At 41.3% G+C, this 19855-nt stretch overlaps 1 protein-coding gene across 2 annotated transcripts in view; it reads left to right on the plus strand.

Annotated features, from left to right (window-relative positions):
* LOC125448115 (phytanoyl-CoA hydroxylase-interacting protein-like) overlaps positions 1-19855 on the plus strand; it is a 59093-nt gene that overhangs the window by 25860 nt on the left and 13378 nt on the right. For both annotated transcript variants that reach the window (XM_059641105.1, XM_059641104.1), the window contains exon 3: positions 11729-11896. In XM_059641105.1, the coding sequence (XP_059497088.1) occupies positions 11732-11896 (165 nt within the window). In that variant the 5' untranslated portion in view covers positions 11729-11731. The remainder of the gene's footprint in view (positions 1-11728; positions 11897-19855) is intronic.

Below are 19855 nucleotides of genomic sequence, written 5' to 3' on the forward strand. Positions count from 1 at the left end.
ATCATGAGAGCTTCACCCACCTATCAATCCCAAGGGGGAATTGACTTTGGTGAATTTTTATAAATTAGTGAAAAGAGGAATGTATTGTTGAAGATTTTTGTCGTGTGCTCCTCAGGAGTCACACAAGAATGCCAAATTTCAAGTGATCACAACAATTTATGATATAAGCGTAAAGGGAACTGATTAGTTAGCAGGTAAATGCTGATTAGCCATGGTGAAAGCAACAGAGACCTGTAGGCTCCCAAACATCTAGGCAACTCAAAAAAAGGAACAAGGCTTTATTGAGATAATAAGGCGAGGAGCTGGATGAACACAGCAAGTCAGGCAGCATCGGAGGAGCAGGCAAGCTGACGTTTCTGGTTTGAACCCTTCTTCAGAAAAAAAGGTTTGATCTTATCTCTTTAGTTGCAGAGAACAAGTCACTGTGCAAAAATGTCAGTTGTCCCTGTCATAATGAGCCACATTATGAGATTGACGGATTGCCTTAAACTGTTTATTATTGCACTTAGGGTGGCTCTACAAGTGCTGCTCAGTTGAACAGGTACACCAACAGCAGACATTTTGCTTCAGTAACCTAGCTCTCTTTCAGTAATGTCCAGGCTCTGTACTACCAACGATTTATTGCATCCTTAATCTTACCTTTTCCCACTTTCCTTCATTTCTGGCTATGGGAGCTATTGGGAGCTAAGCAGATAGCTCTTACATCAGACAGCTATGTACAGGATAGGATAGCTAGGACAGACTCAATAGACTGTATAGCCTCCCTCAGTACAAGTGTTCTCCTTTTAATGGTTCTTGAAATACAAGCATCATTCACAAGGCCGGCATTTAATGCTCACTCTTCAATAGTCTTGTAAAGACGATGGCGAGCTACTTTCTTGACCCAGTGCTGACCCAAATGACACAGGTACACTTACAGACCTTCATTCTGCAACAGTTTGATATAACTGCATGGCTTGCCAGGTCACTGGAGAGGAAAGTTAACAGTCAGCCACATTGCCGTGAGTCTGGAGTCACAGGCAGGCCAGACTGGGTATGAATGGCAGATTTCCTCCCTTGAAGCACATGAGGATTTCAGGCAGGTTTTTACAACAACCTGGCAGTACCTATGCAATTCACCTGCATACTACTCGTTCTGCACTGAAAGCCAGGTGGTTTGCTCAATCTAGACCATCAGTATCTGACTTAAATTCCTGGCAGCAGACTATATACTGAAATGCAGGAGCAAATGTTACCTAAGAATGCTCCATCTGGGCAATTCTGAATCATTTCATGCAACACTGATTCTCTGAGATGAGAAATACTCAGACATTGTACCAATCCTGACAAATTCCACAGGAGTCTTTATTGATTTCAGAGTCGTCAGAATGAGAGCAGTGACAGACTAGAATCTCATCCTTAGATACAAATAGGAAGGTTGGGGATGATGAGCCCTAAGTATTATACAAACATCTAGTTTAAAGGAGGCCATTTGACCTATCACACCTGTGCTTTCTCTTTGAAAGAGCTATTCGTCCCATTTCCCTGCTCTTCCCTCATAGCTCTGCAAATATTTCCTTTCCAGGTTTAACTCCAATTGAAAGTTCCAAACAAATCTGCTCCATCACCCTTTCAAATTGACCAGAAAGTGTACAATATTAAAAAAAAATTCTACATTTGCCCCTGAATTTTTTTTGCCAATTATCTTCCCTGGTTACCAGCCCTTCTGCCACTGGAAGCAGTTTCCTCAGAGCTTTTTCATTATAACCCTTCATAATTCAATCTCATTGTGACATATTCTGCGCAAAGACGAATCACCCTGATTTGGAGTTTGTCCTGAGAACTGAAGTCTTTAATTTCTTCTTCCTTGCTCTGTCCTTAAAGTTTAGACTTGATTCCTAAAGTGAGGTGTGCAAACCCGAACACATACTCCACCTCAGAACTACACAGATTTTACAAAGGTTTAGCATAACTTTCTTGCTCTTGTATTCAATAGCACTCAAGATTTTTATTTGCTGTGCTGTGCTAACAGCTTCCTCAGCTTGTCCTTCTGCTCAGTCAAAGTAATGGAACAGAGATTCCTATTGAAGCAATCCCCTCACTCCCCCCAACACCCAATCACTGAGGGATGGCTGTGATAGCCACATCACCATCCCTGCTCCCATCAACACTTTGCTTCATTGTTGTAACACGACCGTAGTTTGTACACCATTGGAACAACAGGGTCACTGTGTCAGACTATGGACTTTGAAGTGGAGAGATAAACATTGCACAATGGCATGGAAAGGGTTAGGAAATAAAAGACTTGCTTTAATTCAGCATTGCAGAATGGCGGAACATGGTTAAATTCTCCTAGCCTCAGAGGTCAAGCTCTAGTCAGCAACACAGAAGTCTTCCAGTGGAAAGGGAGGCCATTCGTTCCACTACACTGGCTCGTTAAATGAATATCATGACCAAGTACCAATCTACTGCATTTCCTCCAGATCTTTGCACATTATTTCTTTCTTAATAATCACCCAATCTTGAATGCCTCAATTGAAACTGCCTCCACCACTCTTCCAGGCAGTGCATTCCATACCCTAACTATTCCCTGTGTTTTTTCTCATACTATATTTGCCCCTCTTGCAAATCATTTTAAATGTAATGCCCTGTTCCTTTTATAAGCAGGAATAGTTTCTCACCGTCCACTCTTTCCAGCCAGCTCATGATTTTGGAAATCTACATGAAATCTCTCTTGGCCTTCATCTCTCTGAGAAGAATGGTACCAACTTCATCACTCCATCCTCATATGAAGTTCCTCATTCCTGGAACCATTCTTTGAAATCACTTCTGCACTCTGTCAACGCAGTCGCATCTTCCTTATTATGTGGCACCCAGAAATGTGCACAGTACTCTTCTAGAGGTCTAACCAGTGTCTTATAGAGGGCCTATTCACTGGGTGTGCATATGTTGAATAGGAAAGTGAGCACGTGAAGGAGACAGGGGAAGAAAAGTCCTACAATACATAGGATGCAGAGCCATTCAGCTCTACTTGAATCTGTTCACCCAGATAGACCTGGCAGTCCTTTTGAACAATTTTCCCTGGAAAAGAGATGGCTGGAAAGTGACTTAATAGCAGTCTTTAAGATTAAGAAGTGTTTGAAAAGGTAAACACAGAGAAGACGTTTCCACTTCGGGAGATCAGACCTAGGGGTCATAAAACAAGGTAATTGTTCATAAACTTGATCAGGAATTCAGGACAAAACACTGCTCAGAGAGTGGTAAGAATATGGAACTCGATCCCAGATGGAGTACTCAAAGTCAATAGCATTTAAAGTCAATAACAGAAGCTGAATAAGAACACGGATGGCAATGAATAGAAGAATATGCTGATGGGTCAGGGATAAAGGGATTACAGAGAAATCTCAAAAAGATCAAAAACACCAGCATGGAGTTGTTGGGGCTGAATGGCCTGTTTCTGTGCTGTCTCCTCAATGAAGAACAGGAGGGGACGAGAGAGATACGAATCTGCCTGACCTCAGAAATGGAATAGTCACCAAGTCCACTGTAAAACATATCATTGCTATTGTTTTTTAATTTGTCCATGGAATGTGAGCATCAATGGTAAGACCAACACTGATTGTTGATCCATAACTATCCCTTGAGAAGGAGGTGATGAGTTGCCTTCTTGAACTGACGCAGTTCATGAGGTATAGGGACATGCACGCAATCCCATTAAGGACGGAGTGCCAGGATTTTGATCCAGCAATGGAAAAGGATCACTCATATATTTCCATGTCAGGACAGTGCATGGCTTGGAGAAGAATGTGCAGCAGATGTTCCCAAGTACCTGCTGCCCTTGTTTTTCCAGATGGTAGTGGCTGCAGTTTTGGAAAGTTCAACAGGACAATTCACTGCACCTCCAATGTCTCATTCCCCTGTTCATTACAACATTACAATGTGAACAATGGAATCTTGGACCAGAGGGAACAACACCATACAACCCATTATGTGTAAACTGATTCTTTGATAAGTCTATTTAATTAGTCCCACTGCTGAGCCAGTTTTCTGTATCAGGCATGTTTTCCCCCAAATATTTATGCATCTGCTTAATTTGATTCACAGCAACTTGCTGCATGATAATAATTTCTCTGCATCTTCCACCCTATTTTTATGTTGACAGAATAGCCTAAAGAAGATGTAAGTGCATTGGCTTGTGAAATTCAACCTCACAGACAGTGCTTGCTTCTTGAACTAAACTGCTTGTTTTACAGCCCAGTTGTAAAATTATACAATTCCTGGTGGGATACTGAATCATACAGACCAGGATTGGTTTGTTCCTGGGTTGGCCTAATATCTAATAATCTGATACTTGGCAGAAGTCATCTGTAATTGGCATGAGAACTGCAGAATTTTGAGCTTCTAATCACTCCCCGGCTATCCCTTCAAGGAAGTGAATGAAATCAAGTGAGCATAGTACAAATCTGCCGGAAGGCCTCATCATTACTTGTATCTATAGGTTCTGGGTTCAAGTCCCACTCCAAGCTTTGAGCACAAAAATCAAGACTGCAAGCTCCATTGCAGTACTCAGGGAGTGCTGCACAGCCAAAGGTAATGTTTCTCTGAGTTAAACAGGTCTCTTGGGTCCCACTGCATTGAATGGGTGACTTATGGTCTGTCATCACGTGGCCTTTTTGTAACCTCAGTGAGATAAGGAAATTACATTGTCCCAACAAGCACAAGGTGGGATGAGCAAGAGTTAACAGCCTGATAATGAAGAGGTTGCAATTAAATCTGTAAACTAGCTTTCAACATTCATGTAACAAGAGAAATTGATGATAAAATGACACTAACTATCCCAGCTGTCAGCTCCCATAACCCTGCAGAAGCACATATTCCAGAACCTTCCTCACTTTAATCGGCTGCATTCATCATTATAATAGCATGAATGTCATTTATTAAAACACTTTCATTTACTTGTAAAATGCCTTTGAATATAAATTTGTCATTAGCATAGATGCTTTTTCTCGTTCCTTGTTTTTGAACTGCATTATTTTATGGGTGCAGGATATTGTGTACTTGGCCCATCAAAACAACCTTTCCTGAATTTGAATTAAGCTTGCCAATGTCCAGTTGGATCCCAGGATCTTATGTTTCACATTTAAACAAAAACAAAAATAATGTTTCACACATGTCAACAATGTTAGAAACAATTTTAACACCACTGCAAAGCCTCTTCTAAAGATGCCTACCTTGAAGAAGTTACCCTCCTTCCTCCAGAAAGACCTCAGTGGATCTCTCTCGCACTGCAACTCTCTCATAATCTCTTCGGCCCTGAAACTGCTCGACCATGTCCTGACCTGTCTGTCTGCTCTCCACCTGTCTTCTCCTTTATCCATCTTCTATCCACCTCCCCCTCTCTCCCTATTTATTTTAGAACCCCCTTCCGTTCCCCCATTTCTGAAGAAACGTCAGCTTTCCTGCTCCTCTGATGCTGCTTGCTCTGCTGTGTTCATCCAGCTCTACACCTTGTTATATCAGATTCTCCAGCATCTGGAGTACATACTATCTCTGGAACTAATCATATCTTTGTTTTACAACCAAACCCAATCAGCCTCACTTTCCATAACCTTTTCTCTCTATCCCAAATCCCACACATTCACCCTGACTCCCTATCCCCAAATGACCCACTCACCCTATCCCAAATCCCACCCTCACTCCCTGTTCTAAATCCCCCCAACTCTCCCACTCCCCCATCCTCAAATTCCCCCCACTCACCCTCTCTCCCTATGCCCAAATCCCACACACTCACCCTTTTCCGCTATAACCCTTGATTCCATCCACTCGCCCTCTTTACCTATATCTTGTATTCCTATGGACTCTCCTTTCTCCCTATCCCTGAAGACAGTTCCCCACCTTCCCTACATAACAATCATTCCCATCTACCAAGATCCTCTCCCCACCCACCGTATCTCTCAGTCCTAGCATCCCCCTATAACCTCAATCCCACATTCTCCCCAAATCCCTCAATCCCACCTACCCATATTCTTCAATGTCGTTTAATCCTCTCTAGCCAATACTACCTACCCATCTTCTCAACATATCCTATAATCCCATTTTCTCCCTACATCAATCCCGATTACTCACCAAATCCCACATCTACCTAGCGCTTCCCATCACCTCCAAGTGCACAGTTCCTTGTTTCTGCCTCATTGTGTCCCTGAATAGCATCATTACAACGCTTACACTGTCTGTACCTTTACCTAACATTCTGCAGTTAGAATCCACTTAAAGTAAAAGGTCCCAATAGATCCCTTTGCTCGCTGTTTCACATCTCTGCTGATATTTGAACTCACTAGCACAGCCAACAATTTGAAGGGATCGATGCTGTTCTTCCTTCCGGAGGGAGTGTGTTTGATGTAACCAAATCTTAGAAACATAATCTCGTTGGGTTTACTATGTAACATTCTTGACTCAGGGCACAGTAACAGTTGATTTACCCAAGTGCAGCTGAGAAAATGTAAATGTTGCACTCCCTACCTTATACACAAAATAAGGGTTAATATACATCCGCAGCAACTGAAGTATGTGACCCCCACCCCATCTCTGCAAGGTGAGAATACCAAGCCCCTGAATGACACTAATGTTATAACATGGGGCAAAGTGGTTCTCAACACGTGGTTAGAAAGCAGTTCAATTTGGGAGCCTATAGGAGGAAGGGATTTCTTAATGGGCTGATCTTGAGGCAAAAGAGAGTCACCATTTTTAATGATGCTCCATGTCCTCATTTTAATGTAGGTAAAATCCAGAACTTCTATTTTCACAGAATAGCCTACCAACGATATACTGAGAGAGAGAGAGAGAGAGAGAGATAGAGAGAGAGAGAGAGAGAGAGAGAGAGAATTATGTACACATTAAACACGTTAATTCTACATAATGCCTACATTGAGGCAGAGATTGAAGGAGGAAGTGCTAAATACTGTTCAAGGCACACAAAAGGACTGAGACTGGGTACTGAGGGTTGTTTAAAATACTCAAATACATTATCCTCGAAAGGAAACAATCTGCAGACATTTACAAAATTGAATAAAAATAAGAATAGATTCATTGTTGGGAATGGGAAGAAGGAGGGATCAAAAATGCAATTAACAAGAAGGGCTGAGTTCCCTTCCTGGTGCGGATCTTGGTAATATCTTCATGATCAGCACTTTCCTTTTAGAGGAGCATTGTTACCATAGCAACAAGAAATGAAATATTTCACTTTTCCAAGCACTAACGATGCAACATTTACTTGTTTAAAAATACATCAAGAGGTCACAAAGACATTGCAGGTACATAATAATACTAATACAGGTTAACTCTCTCAACCTACCTCATGCTCTCTATTCTCCATTACTGTCCCTCACAATCTTACCATCCACATTCAGACTCAATGCTAATCCTGACTCACTCGCCCTCCATTTACCCACCCATCAATCATTGCTGCAGCACCATCGCAAAGGAACTTGATGGGTGAACCTAGTGAGTGGGCAGTTTGGGCAAATGTGGGGTCATTGAGTCATGCATCACAGAAATAGACCCTTCGGTTCAATTCGTCCTTGCTGACCAATTTTTCCAACTAAACTATTTCCACTTGCCTGCTTTTGGCCCATATCGTTCTAAACCTTTCTTGTATCTTGGATCCAAGATCTATAAATTACAATATTTTGTAAATGGTGAGAGGCTAGGATGTATTAACATAAGGACACAAGGATTAGGAACAGGAAGAGATCATTTGAGCCTGTTTCACTATTCATTGTGACCATGGCTGTCGATGCTCATGTTCCTTTCAGTATAGCATGTTGAGTGTTTCTCTCATTCAAATACTTAGGGAATTTAATAGGGAACGCAGCAGCTATTTCTTTTGGTATAGAATTCAAGAACAAGGGCTATCATCTGAACATTGGAAATAGTCCTCTCAGGTGCGAAATCAGGAACACGAAACATTATAAAACTCTTTCCTGTAAGCTGTGGGTTGAAGAGGGTGATTGGTTTTACCAAGGCTGAAATATTCGATTATCGTTAAGCAAAAGTGTCATGGGATATATCATCAATGTTTACCACTAATGTAAACAACATAGCCTGAAATAGCAAGAGCACTTAATGTGATAGCATAAATATTTCTGGAATTGACTATAATGGTGATGGCTGAAGGTATCTGCCTGACATGTTAAGCATTAACCATGTAAGTGGAGGAATGAAAATTGAAAGATAATAGGTGAAAATGTGGATGTGAGGCTACAAGCAGAACTGCCATGATTATGCTAAATGGGAAGCAGTGTTGAGGGGCGGAACGACCACCTCCTGTTCCTTGTTTATATGTTGTGCGGGTGCCTACTTGATTTTAAAGTTGATCTAAATGTTTTGACAGCCATGTTGATCTTGGGACATGGATCGAACCTTGATCACAAGGATAAACCATTCTGTAATCAAAAACACATCTCAGCCTCTAGATGAGGGGATGACTATTTTGGTTTGAGACGAGGGTAAATTACTTCAGTGTGAGGTGTTGAGCTTGACAGAGCCTATTTGTGAAGCATATACAAAAACTCTGAAGGAGCTTCTTCATTTCTCCTCACAGATCACAATCAAATACGTCTAGTCCCTTTCTGAGCTGACACATCCTTAAACATACTTTAATCCAACTACCTGATGACTTCCCAACACCTGTTTTCCTTATTCAATATGTAATTCAAAGGAATTCTGTATCTATGGACAAAATTAGATTCTAATATGAGGGTTGTTGATGCTCCATTGTGGAGTATACCTAAATCTAAGGTTGGGCCATTTTTCTTTTCTCAGGAAATCAAGTGGAGTTGTGGGCAGGTGTGATGGGGAGGCGGGAAGGTGGAATTGAGGCAGGAAATCAGCCATATCCTTTTTTGAACAATGCAGCAGGTTCAGGAAGCATTATGGTCTATCCTAGCTTCTACTTAACGTTCTTAAAGAATCCAGTAATTGAGAAGCCATCAAAACAGTACCACTCTCCCTACCTGCCCCTCTGCTTTTTGTAAATTTAAACAGTTTTGTACCCAAGAGGCTATGACGTCAGCTAAAAAGGCATGGAAAGGCATGGGGTGGAAAATCTTCCAGACTTGGTACTCCTATTTCCACAGCTGTCCACAGCCTCTTGCTATTACTGGGAGGTGGAGGCTGTGTTGCCTTATGGTGCACGTGTTGTAATGTCTAAACATTAAGATGGTACTTACAGCCACACTGATTCCCCTCCCTCAGTTCAGTATTTCAAGCTGGTCAAAACATTACCAATTTAGATACTCGTAACAAACTGCAGCTTTTTGTCCATTTCTTACATCCATTTCTCGCCAACAGGCACAGCAATGCGGTCAAACCACAATTCCAAATAATGAGAATACAACTCAAAGTGTGCTTCTACATTCATTTCAGTTAATAAACTGCCTTCCTCGCCAGCTAACTCCTTTTCCATTAGGCTGAGGATGCCAGTATAACTATTTACAAATAGACAATCTTTTCACAAGATTAATTTTGTACCTGTTTGTGGGACGCGGGCAGCATTTATAGTCCATCTCTAATTGTCTTTGAGAAGGTGTCATTCTTGAACCCACATTAAAGTGAACACACCTCCATGATACCTAAGAGACAGTTTGGAACTGCTAATCTTTCATTTGTTTCCCTCAGTGACTTTACATTCAAACTAGCCAGGGCAGGAGGGTTATACTTCCAAATATTCAGTGATCAATACTTTTAACATTGACTCATCCTTCCGTACTCAACAAAGGCTAATAATACTACAATCTTGGGAACATCAATAATGATGTCGCAATCAAATGTTCAAATTAGGCTTGAGGAAGGATGTGGAGGCTTTGGAGAGCGTGCAAAAAAGGTTTACCAGGATGCTGCCTGAATTAGAGGGTATCAGCTATAAGGAGAGGCTGGACAAATTAAGTGATAATGGGAACTGCAGATGCTGTAGAATCCAAGATAACAAAATGTGGAGCTGGATGAACACAGCAGGCCAAGCAGCATCTCAGGAGCACAAATTATTCCAGTTCCCGCTCCCCATCCCCATCTCTGATGAAGGGTCTAAGCCCGAAATGTCAGCTTTTGAGCTCCTGAGATGCTGCTTGGCCTGCTGTGTTCATCCAGCTCCACACTTTGTTATGCTGGACAAATTAAGGCTGTTTTCTCTGGAGCGACAGAAGCTGAGGGGAGACCTATAAAATTATGAGGGGCATAGATAGGGTGGACAGTTAGAATCTGTTTTACAGAGTTGAAATGTCTAATACTAGAAGATATGCATTTAAGATAAGAGAGAGAATGTTCAGAGGAGATGTGAGGGGCAAGTTTTTTTTACAAAGAGAGTGGTGGGTGGTTGGCAAGCATTGCCAGGAGTAGTTGTGGAGACAGGTACGATAGGGGCATTCAAGGGGCTTTAGATAAGCATACGAATAAGCAAGGAATGGAGGGATATGGACCATGGGCAACTGGAAGGATTAGTTTAACTTGGTGTAATGTTCAGCACAACCTGGTGGGCCAAAAGGCCTGTTTCTTTGATGTACTGTTCTATGTTCTAATAGAAGACACACATGATCAAGTTGGCTCTCTGCGAGAACAACCCAGCTAACCCCAGTCACTGACCTTTTCTGCCTAGCTCTGCAAATATTTCTGTTTTAGGTAATGATTTAATTCCTTTTCAAAAGCCATGTTTGGACCTGCCTCCACCAATACTCCCCAGGTAGTGTATTCCAAATCTGAACCACTCATTATGAGAGAAAGTCTTTTCTTGGTCACTGTTACTTCTTTTGTCAATCACCATGAAAGGATACTTAACAGGTTGCGGAATGCGCTGTTCTTTCTGCATTGAACAGTTTGTGCACAAAGATTGTTCAATGTGTGGCTATGAAATAGCCAACTTAATTAGGAGACTGACTCCATTCCACTCACAGGAACTGTCTATGACTGCCCTAGACGAGCTTCTGAAAGCATAACCTTTTCAACATCAGAACTATTTCCTTTCTATAACTTTATCCAACTCAGCCCCGGACCCAGCTCATCACTGCTGAGACCCTCTTCCATCCTTTTGTAACCTTGGCTCTTCTGACACACCCCGGTCAATCTCCCACTTTCCACCTTCCAACAACTTCAGCCCAGTCAAAAACCTGCTGCCTGCATCTGAACTTGCACTGAATACATTTCAGATATTCACCCGCCTTCAGTGACTACATCACCTCTTGGTTTGAAAAAGTCAACATTCTGAAATGTTTTAAAATCCCTCTATAGCCTCATTTGTTCCAATATCTGTAACCTCCCACAGCCTCACAATCCCTCCAAGATATCTACACATCTTTAAATCTGGCCTTTTGAACTTTCTCGATTTAGACCCACCACTGGTGGTCATGCTTTCTGTTCCATGCACGCTATACTCTGCAATTTCCTCCTTACACCTCTCAATCTCTCGATCTTTACCTCTCTTCCTTTAAAACATTCCATTAAAAACGACTTGCGACCAAGCTCTTTTGCGTGGATCAGGGTCATTTTTTTCTTGTACTGCTCCAGTGAAGTGCCTTGGAGATGTTTTACTGTGCTAAAGGGGCTACTAAATGCAAGTTATGGTTGTTTGTTAACTGTTGAGAAAATTCTCACTTCCCTGAAGCAGTATTGAGCATGAAGTAGCTACAAAGCAAAGCTGCTCAGGATGAAAGTCACTTCTTGCTGTTAAAAGAAATATTGTCCTTTCCTTCTTCCCCAACAGAAAATGGAGCTGCTGTCAACACCACACAACATCAAAATCACCAACATTACCTGTGACTCTTTCAAGATCTGCTGGGATACTGATGTGAAAGACAGGGAGCGCATTACACATTACTTTGTTGACCTCAACAAGAAAGAAAATAAGGATTCCAACAAATTCAAGCACAGGGTAAGCTTATTCCAAGGTTTCAGGCAGACAGCTTACAATAATTACTAATCACTTCTGTGGTTACAGAGTGTAATTTGTTTAATGTTAAATTTAGGTTTGATAATACAGCTGCTCTGGCAATAGCATCTGATAGGCTGTTACATCCCAATGCTAACACTAATATTTGAGTTTATTTCAGATAATTACACAGGAGCTAATACTGGAAGGCTAAAAACTGAAAAGCTTGGGCTGCTTCTTTGAATTCTGTGTAATTGTCTTCAGTGAAAATAAACTCAACGATTAGTGTTAACCTGAATTTAACAAATTGAGAGCATCTATCTAAACAGGCACAGCTCTCAGGCTGTTCATGGTCTAATTAAATTTTGAGCTCAGATTGCAAAAGAAATGAATGACTTTTCTCATCCATATCCATCTTATGAGGGTGACAACCCTTCTGGGCTAAGCAGAACATATGCTTTACCCACATCAGCAACATTTAAAAGCAAACAGGAACTGTCCCTACTAATGGAACTCAAGGTAACTGAAGGCAACATTGGAAAAGAATAAGGATATTGATTCTAAAGATAACGGGAACTACAGATGCTGGAGAATCTGAGATAACAAAGTGTGGAGCTGGATGAACACAGCAGGCCAAGCAGCATCTTAGGAGCACAAAAGCTGGAGATGGAGAGTGAGAGAATACAAATAATGTGGGCACAAATGGTTCTAACAGTCTCCATCTCTACTAAATCCTTGTTGCACTGAAGGCTGCCCAGGGTGAGACTGCACATTTTGTTGCAGATCTGGTTAAGTCTTGCTATGGTCACTCTTCCTTAGTACAACGACTCGGAAACATAGTGAGGAGAAGGATTTATTAATGCACCCTCTTCTATCAACTTACATAATGATCTACTGTGCTGAAGGTGTGGTCTCATACTGAGTCAAGCTGTACAAACCAGTACTGCCATGCCATTCCTGGACGGACAGTAAGAACCTTTAGGCAGAAACCTGCAGATGGGAGAATGTGGCCAAGTGCTATGAGCTTGGCACATTTCCAGAATGTGTTATTAACACCTGAAGATTTTCACTTCCCCACTGAGAGCCATATGGCTGATAGAGATGAAGAGAGAGAGAGAGAGAGAGAGAGAGAGAGAGAGAGGGTGTAGAAACTAAGGTTCTGCTTCGCACAGCAGCAAGTTGTAGCTGAGCCAGCCAAGGTTGGAGAGCTGGTGAAGATTGAGTCGTATGACAGAGAAACATTGCTTGTTCCTCTCTTCTCCAGCTGAGGCTACACCTGCTGAATGTGACGAAGACTGTTTCACAATTCGAGCAGGGCTCAGAGAATCCCATCCCTCCAACTCATTCTCTCTGACTTGTAGACAGTACGTGTGGGCTATAAAACAATTAATTACAGTTGATCATTGCTGCTATTACACATTACTTATTGTAATGTTTTGGAATGAAAGCCATCAGCTCCTGTCTAATTGCACTGGCATTCTCCCACTTTGCAGCTCACTCAAACCCCCGCAATGGAGCCATCATTTGCACTCTGGGGGCGTCTGACACAGATTGATTTCTTACATAATCAGCCACAATTCACGTGGGATATTTTCTCTAACCAGCCTGACACAGGTGATGTGTCTGCAGCTCACTCCAAGGTATCTGTTATTCTCTACATAAACAACCCAAAACCCTCAATTAGTTTCTCATCTATAACTCACTTTTGGGCATCTGTTATTTTATATATAAACAACCCGAACACCTCAATTAGTTTCCAGTCTGTATCTCACTCCTGGGTATCTTATTATATACAGAAACAGCCCAAAACCCCCAAATAATTTCTAGTCTGTAGTGCACGCTGGGGTATTTGTTATTCTCTTAATAAACAACCTGAACCCCTGAATTACTTTCCAATCTGTAAGTTGCTCTTGGGTAACTGTTATTCTATATATAAACAACCCAAAATCCTCAATTCCAGTCATTAACTCACTCCCGGGTATTTGTTATTCTATAAATAAACATCCTGTAACCCTCAATTAGATTCCAGTCTGTAATTCACTCTCAGGTATCTGTTATTCTATATATATACAAACCAAACCCCTCAATTAGTTTCCAGTCTGTAAACCACTCCCGGGTGTCTGTTATTCTATATGTAAACAACCCGAAAACTTTAATTAGTTTCCAGTCTGTAAGTCACTCCCAGCTATCTGTTATTCTATATATAAACATTCTGAAACCCTCAATTAGACTCCAGTCCATGACTTGCTCTCGGTATCTGTTATTCTATATGTAAACAACAACCCACAATTATAACAGCCAAGTATTTGTTATTCTATGTATAAACCACCCCAAACTCCATAATTAGATTCTAGCCTGAAACTCCCAACCAGGTGTCTGTTATTCGATGTGTAAACCACTCCAAAGCCCCTGATTAGATTCCCTTCTGTACCTTGCTCCCATATATCTGTTTTTCTGTATAAAGCTACGCTGAACTCCCCCGATTAGATTCCAGTCCATATCTCACTCCAATACATGGGTATCTGCTTTATATATTTTACACCGTGAACCTCACAATTAATTTCCAACTCTGTCTCTCGCTCCCAGGTATCTGTTATACAATATATAAACCACACCAAACCCTCCACTAGATTTCAGTCTGTAACTCACTGCCAGGCACTGCTTATACTATACATGAACCACAGTGAACCGCTCAATTTGAAACCAGTCTGTAATTCACTGTTGGGTACTTGTTATTTTAAGTGTAAACCACCTCAAACCCCTTAATTCAGTTCCAGCCTATAATCAATTCTCAGATATCTGTTATTCCATATGTAAACCACTCTGAATCCCTCAATCAGATTCCAGTTGGTCCTTCACTCTTTGTTATCTGTTATTCTATACATTAACAACTCTAAATGTCTGTGAGATTCCAGTCTGTAACTCACTCCTGGGTATCTGTCATTCTACATTTAAACCAACCAGAATCCTTCGATTTGTTTCCAATGTGCAACTCAGTCCCTGGTATTATTCTATATAAAAACCATCTTGAAGTCCTAAATTATATTCCTGTCTATAACTCACTCCTGTAGATGAGTGAAGTGCAGAAAAGTAGGACTAGTTTAGTTTGGGATTATGGTCAGAATGGACTGGTTGGATCGAAGAGTCTTTTTCCGTGCTGCATAACTCTGACTATTCAATATATAAACCACACTGAACCTTCAACCAAATTCCTGTCTGTAACTCATTGCTGGATATCTATTATTCTATGTATAAATCACCTCAACCCTTCTGGATTGGATTTAAGACTGTAACTCATAACTGGATATCTGAATTTGTACACATAAATAGCCCTAACAGCTCAACTAGATTCTCACTTCTATCTCATTACTGGATTTCTGTTTTTTGAAATATAAAGTGTCTCCCATCCAAACACCCAGTATTCTACATATAAACCACCATGAACTTCTAAATTAGATTCCAGTTGGTCCCTTAGCCTTGGTTATCTCATATTTTATATGTTAACAACCCTAACTCTCAATTAGTTTCCAATTTATAACTCACTCACGGGTATCTGTCATTTTATATATAAACCAACCAGAGCCTCGCAATTCATTTCCAATCTGTAACCAACTCCCAGGAATTATTGTTCTAAATATAAACCATCCAGAACCCCTGGATTAGATTCTTGTCTGTAACTGGTTATCTGGTTATTCCAAATTTAACTTGCCCGACTAGATTGCAGTTTGTAACTCACTCTTGGGTATCTGTTATTCTATAAATAAACCAGTTGAACCCCTCAATTTGAACCCAGTCTGTCAATCACTCTCAGGTATCTGTTATTCTCTCCATAAAATCACTTTGAATGCCTTGATTAGATTCCAGTCTGGAACTCACTCATGTGTATCTGTTATGTTACATATAAACTACCTTGAACCCCTCGACTAGATTCCAGGCTGTAACTCTCTCCCATGTATCTGTTATTCAATATACAAACCATCTAGAACCTCTCAATTAGATCCCAGTCTGTATCTAACTTCTGGCTATGGATACATGACAGTTTGTACGAGCAGCAGTGTGCTATTACACTGTACACATGCCTCTTGTGTTCCCTGTGTTGTCTTATCACAGGCAACATGACTTATACTGAAGCATTTAATGTCTATATTTGAAAGCGGAGTGCTCTGCATCTTTATAAAATCTTGGCTTGTGAAAAAATACTGAGGTCTACGAAGAATATCAAAGCCTTGTCATTTCTGATGATTAATTTTTTTTTCCCCTCCCCTCCCTTAATTCAACCTGCATTCCAGTTCAACAAAAAAAACGACTCCACAAGCAACTGTTGCCTTGGAAACCATCATCCATAGCTGAATTCCTGGCAGAACCTAGCCTCAGATTATTACTGAGTCTGATAGATATGAGCAGAGGTAGCTGTTCACAATTCCGTTACGCTGAATGTCCTCATACTCAGGAGTACATGAATATCTGCTATTACTGCAATCACACAGGGTCTGAAAAAAAATCCGTTTTCTGTGATGTTGGTGGAAGGTTACATTTGAGACAAGATACTCGCTTATTTTTGATTTAAAGTAATGGGATTTTATAGCTTCACCCCAGAAGGCAGCTGGGGCTTCAGGTTGTATCAGACTGCAACAACAACAGTGATATCCACACTCAGTTCCTGGAGCATGAATCAAATGTACAGTTGTGTGACTGAGAGGCAAGAGTTCTACCAACTGAACCACAGCTGACACACTGAATGAGACTGAGAAAATAGTTGTTGAATTGAATCACTGACACCAAATTCATAGTTGGCAAGCACATATTAAATTTATAGTGCACCCTCCTTGTATGGATATTAAAAGTTAAGAATTAGGAGCAAGTGTGAGGCCATCTGGTGCGTCAAACCTGCTCTGCCATTTACAGAGATCATGGCTGATCTGATTGTGGTCTCAATTTCACACTTCTACTCATCCCTTGAAACCCCGTAACTTCCTAGTTAGTCAAGAATCTATCTCCTGAAAAGTATTCAACAGTCTTGCCTCTACCAATCTCTGGAGAAGAGAGTTCCAAAGACACACAAACTACTGAGAGAAAAACATTTCTCCTCATCTCTGTTCTTAGCAGGCCATGCCCCCAAAATTGACAAAGCGTGTCGCCTAGTTCTTGTTTCTCTCACAAGGAGGAACATTTTCTCAGCAGCCATCCTGTTAAATCCCCTTGGGATCTTCTATATTCAGTACAATTGCTTCTCATTTGCCAAAGGATACAAGACCAGCTTGTCCAACCTTTAAAATAAATCATCTTCCTTCCTCCCACCAACCCGACCATCCTGGGTATCAGTTGAATGCACTGTTTCTAAGACCAAAGCTGTACACTTGCGATGCAGGCACACTAAGGCCCTGTACAATGTTTGCAACACTTCTCTACATTTCAACTCAGTTCCCTTTGCAATAAATGTCAATGTTCCTTTTGCCGTCTTAATCACTTTCTGCATCTGCATACTAACTTGTTTTGTGATTCATGTACCAGGTCATCCAGATTTCTGTCAGAGACAGTAAGAACTGCAGATTCTGGAGTCAGAGATAACATAGTGTGGAGCTCTATGTGCATTTGTCCATTTGATGTTTCGGATCAGGATCTGAACTGTAAACTTTCCTGCTCCTCTGATGCTGCCTGGTCTGCTGTGTTCCACCAGCTCCACACTAATGTTATCCAGATTCCTGTGTTTTTTACAGTTTGCAGTTGCTCTTCATTTAAAGACTGTCCTTCAATTCTTCTTGCCAAATTCACAAATGCACATAGAGTCACACAGCATGGAAACAGACCCATTGGTCCAACTAGTCCATGCTGAACATAATCCCAAACTAAAATAGTTCCACCTGCCTGTTCCTGGCCCATACCCCTCCAAACCTTTCCTATTCATGTACTTATCCAAATGTCTTGTAAGCGTTTTAATTGCACCTGTATCCACCACTTTGTCAGGAAGTTCACTCCACACATGAACCACCATCTGTGTAAAAAAATTGCCCCTCTTATCTTTTTTTTAAATCTCCCTCCTTTGATCTTAAAAATGTGCCCCATAGTCTTGAAATCCCCATCGTAGGGAAAAGACAACTAACATTAACTCTTTCTACATTCCTCATGATTTTATAAACCTCCATAAGGTTGCCTCCCGACTTCCCAAGCTCCAGTGAAAAGTCCCAGCCTATCCAGGCGTTCTTTATAACTCAAACCTTCCACACCCAGCAACATGCTGCTAAATCTCTTCTGAATTCTCTCCAGTTTAGTAATATCCTTCCTATAACTGGCTGACCAGAGCTGAACACAGTATTCTACCTACCAAAGTTTTGCCTGCTCATTTAATGTGAGTCCTTTTGCAGACTTTTTGTATCCTCTTGAAAACTACTTTGTTCTTCTTCTGATCACTTGTCCTGAGGGCAACAAGAGAGACAAACTGAGAACATTTCTGTTTGCAACTAAAGTAAATGAGGATGAAATTGGAGACTGCCAAGAAATTAAAAATATACATCCAATCATTTCTTGGACTCATACATCGACCAAGGTCACACCTCACTGCACCTCATGAAAAGGCTAAAGCAGAAAATGTTGGAATATGCAGGACTGTCAACATCTGCAAGGAGGGACAATATGAGCAACGATATTTAAGGATCTTTAATTTTCAATCCTGTCAGTCCTATTCTACCCCCTTAGCCCTGAGAGTTATTTTCTCCTCTGAAACACCTTTCCAAATTTCTTTTGAAATGACTTATCATCTCTGCTTTCACCACTCTGGTAGGCAGCGAGTTCCAGTTCATAACCATTCAGTATCTGAAATAAATCTTGCCCCCATTTCCCAAGTATCAATTGCCAGATATTTTAAATCTCTTTTTTCCCACAATCCCCCCAGTCCTCGCGCCATCAGCTAGTGGGAACAGCTTTTCTTTGTCCACCTTGTCTAAGCCTATCATAATCTTGTACATCCCTATCAAAACCCCTTGCTCCATCAATCTCCCTTTCCCGGAGTGGATCTCAACTTCTCTAACCTGACTTTGTTGCTGAAATCACCCATTCCTGGAACCATTCAGGTCAATCTTCCCCCACACTCTCATATCCTGTCTTAAGTGTGGTGCCCTGAACTGGACTCAATACTGTAGGTGCAGCCTAACTAGAGGTTTGGAAAGAATCAGGTACTCTACCTGTTAATTGCACTGAATACTTATTGTTTAAAGTTTTGGCAAAGATCTGTAGCTTGGGTTATGGGTGAGGTTGTTGACTTGCTCGCTGAGCTGGCTTGTTCTCGTTCAGACATTTTGTCACCATGCTGGGCAACGTCATCAGTGAGGCCTCCGATTAAGTGATGTTATTCTACTCCGCTTGGAATTTATACTGTCTAATCCATTATGATGAGTAGTGTCATTTCTGGTTTTGATCTGTATGTGTTTGTATATGGCGTCCAACTCTATAGATTTGTCGATTGCATTACGGGTGGAGAACCATGCCTCTAGGAATTCCTGTGTGTGTCTATGTCTGGCTTGGGCTACTATGGTTACCTTGTCCCAGTTAAACTGATGGCCTTCATTGTCTGAGTGTACCAACACGAAGGAGAGTTCATCCTTCCGTTTTGCTGCTAGTTGATGCTCATGAGTTCTGATGGCTGGTTCCATTCCTGTCTGTCTGATGTAACGTTTGTGGCTGTCGTTGCAGGGGATTTTGTAAACAACATTGGTTCTGCATGTTGTGGGAACGGGGTCTTTAATCTTTGTAAGTGTTTGCCCTCGACTGGCTGTGTGGGCCACCATGATTCCTGCGGTCTTAGGAGTCTCGTTGTCAGTTCTGAAATTTTCTTGATGTCGGCAGTGTGGCCAGTGTGTTAGGGTATACTGTGTCCTCCTGTTGCTGTCTGTTTAGCCGGCACATGCGGATGAAGTTGCGGGGATATCCGTTTAAAGCGAAGATTTTGTATAGAATATACAATATAGA

The sequence above is a fragment of the Stegostoma tigrinum genome, chromosome 40, assembly GCF_030684315.1.
Source record: "Stegostoma tigrinum isolate sSteTig4 chromosome 40, sSteTig4.hap1, whole genome shotgun sequence".
Classification (NCBI taxonomy): domain Eukaryota; kingdom Metazoa; phylum Chordata; class Chondrichthyes; order Orectolobiformes; family Stegostomatidae; genus Stegostoma; species Stegostoma tigrinum.